At 52.3% G+C, this 7,411-nt stretch overlaps 1 protein-coding gene across 1 annotated transcript in view; it reads left to right on the plus strand.

The window, feature by feature from the left end:
- The window catches only part of LOC128718851 (uncharacterized), a 78,444-nt gene extending 71,519 nt beyond the window's left edge, over window positions 1–6,925 (plus strand). The window contains exons 5-10 of the mRNA XM_053812466.1: window positions 1,278–1,420; window positions 1,507–3,723; window positions 3,799–3,918; window positions 3,982–5,088; window positions 5,161–5,610; window positions 5,686–6,925. Of these exons, the coding sequence (XP_053668441.1) occupies window positions 1,278–1,420; window positions 1,507–3,723; window positions 3,799–3,918; window positions 3,982–5,088; window positions 5,161–5,610; window positions 5,686–6,925 (5,277 nt within the window). The remainder of the gene's footprint in view (window positions 1–1,277; window positions 1,421–1,506; window positions 3,724–3,798; window positions 3,919–3,981; window positions 5,089–5,160; window positions 5,611–5,685) is intronic.
- Window positions 6,926–7,411: the final 486 nt, after the last annotated feature.

Consider the following 7,411-nt stretch of genomic DNA (forward strand, 5'->3'; position numbering starts at 1 on the left):
ACTTGTTCAACGGTTGCGGTGCCGAAACACAGCGCGAATACCCATTTTTAGGGGCCAAGAACTCGGGGCGACCCGGGCCCCGAGCGTTCGAAACAAAAAGAAGCGGGCCCATTTATGCATTCTTCACCCTTTGGGGACTCCGTAGGGGATGGGGCCATATGGGCGCGCAGGGATTCACAATGTGTTTGTGTGGAACTGGTGTGGCACTTGGATCGTGCAGAGAACGGGAACCTTAGGATTTTTGGATCGTACTGTCATAATTTGGACGCCTTCCGAACGGGACGAAGGGAAAGAAACGTGCGACGAAAGGGGGAAACGATACCGAAAGGAGTAACCAGAAAAAAAAAACAACGAATTGTCAAGATGGTAGAATGCACGTGTGAGACGTGCAAAAATTTTGACAAGTGTGTCCTAGCCGGACGGTTGGAAACGTTGGGCGATCGCGATGCCCCGTGTGTGTAAACGGGAGCAGTCGAACAGTTGGAGTGTGAATTCCATTCCGCCAGTCGTTCGTTCGACGGCCTTATTAATTCCACTGCCTTCATTCAGTGTTTTCTCCGACTCTCTCACCTGAGCGGAGCGGACGCGCCGTGGTGCAGAATGCACGCGCAGAGCCACCAACTTTTGATCATATCATCATCCTACATCCCGTTCGGGTTCAACGGTAGCTCGTTGGTGTTGTTGGTCGGCATTCCTTACGCGCACCTTCACCAACCACTGGCCGGCGGCATCGCGGGAGGTGCCACCGAGTGTGCGAACTGCATCCATCCAGCCGGAGATATACGATCGGACACCGAACTATGCCGGCATGACTATATTCGCGCATTCGTCGGCTTTCCGCCTCCGGTGTATGCAACACGGAACTCCGATCCGATCCGTGCAGGCTGGGTACCGTTTTGCTCGGGGAATGTATCTTTCATATATTTATTCAATCGATACCCGATACGCGAGAATGAAACGTTCCGGGAGGCATAGGAATTAGCTGGTGTTTTGTGGAATTTTTAATAATTCATTAAAATACCTCCACTCACTTTGGGGAGTTCTGTGTTGGTGGAGTTCCGTTTTTTTGGGGAGGTTCTGACGGTGGAGGAGGTGAAGCTCTGTGTAGAATTTATGTTTTAGTTTTGCTATATTTTTTTTCTCACCGTCTAAGTTTGTGGAGTTCGTGGAGTGCATCATTTACGTCAGCGTTTGACAGTCCAACAGGGGAAGAAATGTTTAAGGTAGTTCAAGAAGCAAGACATTGACGATTTGTAAAATTTGTCTGTTTTTTGCAGAGCCACACGGAACACATGCCATTCAAATGCGAATACTGCGCCCGACTGTTCAAGCACAAACGTTCGCGCGATCGTCACACGAAGCTCCATACGGGCGATCGACGCTATCGTTGCCTGCATTGTGAAGCCGCATTCTCCCGCAGGTACTGGTTCAATTCAATTCGATTCTTCCAATCGCGGCAAACCTCGCACGGAATGGTTAAACCTTATGTATTTTGTTTTTTTGCAGTGATCATCTGAAGATCCACATGAAGACGCACGACAACCAGAAACCGTTCCAATGTACGATCTGCAATCGGGGCTACAATACGGCGGCCGCCCTGACCAGTCACATGCAGAACCACAAGAAACAGCTTGCCCTCACCGGAAGTCCCAACCTCACGTATAGTCCGCGCTCGACGACAAGCTCTCTGTCCAGTGGGGGAGGTGGAAGTGGTGGTGGTGGTAAGCGGGGAGCAAAGTTCTCACCCTATGCTAACGATCCATTGCTGTTGATGAGCCGTGGTAGTTCCAAACTATCGTCCACACTCGCGAAAGCCTCATCCGGGAATGTCTCCAGCAATCGTACCCCAACGCCGGGCAGTACTGGTGCGGGAAGTGCTTCAGGTGGACCGGCAAGCGGAAGTGCTCATGCGGATCTATTGTCCTGTCCATACTGCACACGAACGGATTTCAGCACACTGGAACAGCTCGGACATCACGTACAGTCAATGCACGGCCACGGAGCATTGGGACTGTTAGGTGCTGCGGACTCACCATTGCCGTACTTCGCACAGGGCAATCGGCGCGCTGTAACACCGGATGGCAATTCACTATCCCTCGCCGGACTCGGTCCCTATCCTCCCATCACGTGCGAGTTCTGTACGATGAAGTTCCCAACCGTACCGCTAATGTTTGCTCACCTGAAGACATCGCATCTGGACCGTCTGGCTGGTGGGGCAGGTTTTCAACGTAGCTCTCCGAACGGCACTACCGGCAGTCCGTTGGGAGGATCACGCCCACCGAGTGGGTTCCATCCACTAGAACAATTGCACTTCAACAAGAACCTGCTCGGGAATGCTTTCCCCGCACTCTACGGTGGCATGGGCGCTGGTTCGTCGACCAATATCGCCGGTATGTCCGGTGGCAGTATTAAAACGGAACACCGCTCAACGGCTAGTGCGAACGGGCGGGATGAAAATGGCAACGAACGGAGTGAGATGGGACGTAAGCGCAAACGGAAAGGACATGATGCGGACAGGGAAAGTAATAATGGTAGTAGTGGCCGTAAAAAAGAAAAGCAACAAGAGAATGTTGAAGCTGATGATAATGACGGTGACGATGGTGATGATGCAGATGATGATGAGGAACATGTCGAAGAAAACGAAGGTAACATTAATCGGGGAAGCCCAGTTGACGCGAAAGAACCGCTCAATAGTCACGATACGGAAGCCGCAAACATTAAACAGGAAAGCAAGGATGATACGGATCCAACAATTCCTGAAGCCGCATCGCCATCCACCTCCACAAGGTCGTCCCCTTGTGATTCTCTCGGTTCGATTGTGCATTCCAGCAGTCACCCGCCGTCCGGGCGCAACAGCCCCGCGGAACAGCTCACACCGACCGATCTCAGCCAGCCGAAGATGAAACGATTGAAGCTGGAGACACTGCTGGAGGATGAAGAGGTGCCGGAACCCGACAGAAAGCCGATGGCTACCGCCGGTCGGTCCTACACGCGGGAACATCACAAACAGCGTCGCCGCGAAGGTGACCCAAAAGAGCCACATCCATCCGCACAGCATCAGCACATTTCCGTTCCGCAGCTGCACCCGTCGGGCGCTGGTTCGAATGCGGCACCTTCCCAGTCTGCTTCCGGCTCTAGCGCAGCGCATCACCTCCATCAGCTTCCTGGAACTTATCTTTGCAATCAGTGTAATGCCGCGTTGCCCGATTTCGAATCTTTCCGCACCCATTTGAAGGCACACCTCGAACAGAGTGCGGCTAATGCAGCGGCTGCTGCGGCGATGAGACTGACCGGTGAGCACAGCACCGGTCTAGGCGGGGCCACCACCTCCGCCACATCCGGTGCAGCCGGTGGATCGCTCTCGCTGACCACGTTTCTCTGCCAGCAGTGTGGAGCAACGTTGAGCTGTCAGGCTGAGTATGAGCAGCATACGATCGGCCATTTCCTGGTGATGGCGGTAGAGTATCGATGTCAGGCGGCGGCGGCTGGTGCATCTGCAGGGAGTTCCTGTACCGGAAAGTCATCCTTCGGCAAGGTGGAAGATCTACACAAACATCTCTACGAGGGTCATATGCAGCTGCTGTACAAGTGTACCGTTTGTGGAGAAACGTTCGAGTCGAAGGTCCAGGTGCAGGTACACTTTGCCGTCAGTCATTCGGTGGAGGTGAAGCTGTACCGATGTTCGGCCTGTGCAGAAGTATTTCGTTCGGAACGCGATTTTCGGTACGTTTCCAATGCTGTGCAAGATTGTCGAAGATTTCGAAGACTGTCTAACCTTCTCCCCCCAACTTTCTATAGGCAACACATTCGGAACCGGCATTTAACTGCGGGTGCGGTGCAATGTATGTTCTGCCGCATGGTTTGTTCGTCCGAGCTCGAAATGCACTTCCATCTCGCATCACACGCCAGGAAGTTTAAGTAAGTATTCGCGTTCGACCATCCGTTCAAGAAGGTGTTCTAACCGTTTGCTAAACTTTTTAGATGTCCAGCCTGCCCCGAATCGTTCCACGTCGAGTTTCTATTAGACCGTCACATTCAGACACAGCATAGTCAGAAGGAAGCGGACTCACCGAATCGCAGAGAATCTAGTGCACTATCCACAACGCCATCTACCGCACCATCCGCTACTACCAATCCTTCGTTAACGGCCTCAACGGCAGCGGGAACTTCGGTGTCCACAACGGCCACATCAGCTGTGGCAGGATTAGACTACCTACATCTGCATGGTCAGATGGCGGCAATGGCAGCGGCCGCCGCATGGCCCAGTCTGTACCAGACCGCCAACAAGTTCTACAGCAATCCGCTTCAGGTGGACACACTGAACCAACTAAAACATCCACAGCATCTGCTGCACGGATTCTACGACACGATGCTCGGAAAGGCACACCAACAGCAGCAGCAGCAACGTTCGTCCTTTCTGCCCGATCCCCCAACCGGATCTGGGACCGCAATCGGTGGCAAGAAGAATCCTTTCGCCGGTCACTCGCCCAACACCAGCGCCACTAACCCACTGCTAGGACTTGGGTATGGGGCAACATCATCAACAAGTACCGCAGCATCACAACCGCCAAGAACTGCTGGATCTCATACGCTTAATGGTGCTTCTACCGGACTCTATTCCCCCGAGGAGGGGGCCAGTGCTGGAACGAATGTCGCGGCGGGCAGCTCTAAGCTATATTCTCCCATTGCCATGATTCAACGGTATGGCGATGGTGGAGGTTTACATTCTACCGGTGCAACAGGTAGCACAACCCGACCGGGTGTAGAATCACCAACCGGTCAACTACTGCTGGCATCACACACCACGCTCGGACTGCCGGATCATCATCATAGCGAACAGACGGGACGAAAAACGAACCAACAACCGAGCGGAAAGCCATCTGCGACGTTGGCAGCTTCCGGAAGCACGGTACACACCACACCACAAATGGCCACTTCCGGTGCGGGAAGCTGTTACAGCTGCGGTATCTGTGAGCGTTCCGATTTCAGCACGGAAAGCGAAGTGCAGACACATCGCAAAATTGTCCACAACTTAAAGACGGGCGTTAGTTTGCGATGCGCGTACTGCAATGGTGACTTCCGCTCGAGGTATGTTTATGGCGGGTTTGAAACCGTTGTTTTTAACTCACTTGATCACTTCTACTTCCTTACCATCGGCAGGAATGAGCTGGAAAATCATATGAAGGTCGCACACAACACGGGCGGTGGCAAGCACAAGTGTTTGATCTGTGACGAAATCTTTCCCTCGCCGGCGGTCCTAGCTGAGCATAAGCTGTCGCACTGTAAGGTGGGTGCGTCCGGGCGCTGTTCACACTGCAGTCTCCCATTGCCCGATGCACACACCTTCAAGCAGCATCTGCAGGCACATCAGCAATCGATGGGTGCACCGGTGACGGGCGGCACATCGTCGAATGCCGCAGCCGGAGGTGCCGGAGTACAGAGTGCGGGTAGTTCCTCCAGTGGTCAAAACGTTGGCAGTTCCGCATCTTCGACAGGTGGCAATGCAAACGCATCGGGGGGTTCGAATGCAGAGCAGGAACGATTCCCTCAACAGTGTATCTGCTGTCGGCAAACGCTCAACTCCGAGTTTGAGATTAGTCTACATGCGAAGTGAGTTGGAAGAGGGATCTACCCGAGGTACGGAAGGCAAATGTCTAACTCTTTCTTTATGTCTGTTCGTTACAGATTCCACACCAAATCTCCGGACACTAACGAGCGTACGTGTGCACTATGCCTGGAACCGCTGCCATCACAACCCGAATCCAGTACCAAAATTTGTGATCCTTGCCTAAAACGTCACAACTTCCCTTCGAAGCTTCTCTCGATGAACTTCCTTAAGCCTAGCGCATCCACGTCCCTTGGTCCTGCTCCAACCATCGCAGGTCCTACGCATAGTATGGTGGGCCCATCGAACGCTCCTATCGAAGGCCGTACACCGTCCGCCAGTGGCATCCAGCACGAACAGCATCCAACGCCTGGAAGAGAGAGTGCATCCTCCGCACTGTACCAGTGTAATCTCTGCAAGAAACCGCTCCCTTCGAGCCACAAGCTCCAGGAACATCTGATCGATCACACATTCGCTGGCTGTGAAGAACGGGGTTATGTGTGCTACCTTTGCTCTGCCGTCTTCACCTCCTCCGCAGGCTTGCAGGCTCACCTGCCGGTGGCACATTCAAACGCGGCCGCCAAACCGTACGACTGCGAACGGTGTGGAGTGGCGTACTTCTTCCGTGCCGAACTAGAGCATCACCTGATCGACCATGAGCTGGGCAGGACGATGAGATCGGCCACTGGTTCATTTGAGCGTTCGTCCACGGTGCGAGCGGGAGAAGATGAGTGGCGTTCCGCACAAAATTCACCAGTGTCGGAAGATGATGGCCTGAGGGAGTCACAGAACGATCACATCAAGCAGGAACTTTGCGAACCCGAGCAGGATCAGGATGGATCGTCGCCGTATCGTCATAAGGGGAATGATTCTGAGGAGGAAACTGAAGAACCCACTGGCAACGAAGAAGACGAAGGGGATGGTGTAGTGAATGCGGAACCAGAAATAGAAGAGGAGGACGAGGAGGTGGATCGTATAGAGGATAATGATGATGGTCAGCAGATACAGCAGAATGCAGGTGAAAATGTCTACCAAGAGAACGATGTTCTTGAGGATGTGGTAGGCGCTGAAGAATCTAACGATGCAACCAATGAAGGTGAACTGATGGAGGAGAATGATCAGCGGCAGGAGCAAGAAGATGACGAAGAGTACATTGAGGTTGATGAACACACGATGACGCTGGAAGATGGTGGTGGCAAAGCAACGCATAACGAGCGTGTTCGCCGAACATCGAACATGTTGCTCAACGGTGGCAAGGATTGTGTTACGCTCCCTGCTACGACCACTCCGACCCTGCCTGTTGTTACTGCGGCGGAGTAGGAAAGTAGGAAACACCCTGTAGAAATGTTCCAGCCGGCTTCTCGATAGAAAATAGGAATCAAATGTAGCAGTGTAGGTAAAAGGAGCAATTTTAAGCTAAAACCGAAACTAGAACGCAAAAGTCAAACGCACAAACACCAGATACGCCAACACACCACACGGTCGATTTCGTCCTTTTTGTAGCGAGAATGAAAAAAAGAAATGTGTAGCCATTTTAATATGTAAGTTTGCCAGGCATGAACAGAAAAGGGATGACAATGAGTTACAAAGTTAATGGCGAAGGGAAACTTCATTTGTACATTGTGGAAGATTTGATCTAGTAGTTTAACAATCATCGGTTAGGATTATCCACTCTTCTGTGGCAATTAACTAAATTCCTTCCTTCCTTCCTAGAGCGACAACGTTTCACACACTCGTTCGTATAATCATATCAAAACAACAAACACACCAAGACGCTTTTAGTGAAAATGTAGTACCAGTGTTTTG

Source organism: Anopheles marshallii, chromosome 2 (genome assembly GCF_943734725.1).
Source record: "Anopheles marshallii chromosome 2, idAnoMarsDA_429_01, whole genome shotgun sequence".
In the NCBI taxonomy this organism is placed as follows: Eukaryota; Metazoa; Arthropoda; class Insecta; order Diptera; family Culicidae; genus Anopheles; species Anopheles marshallii.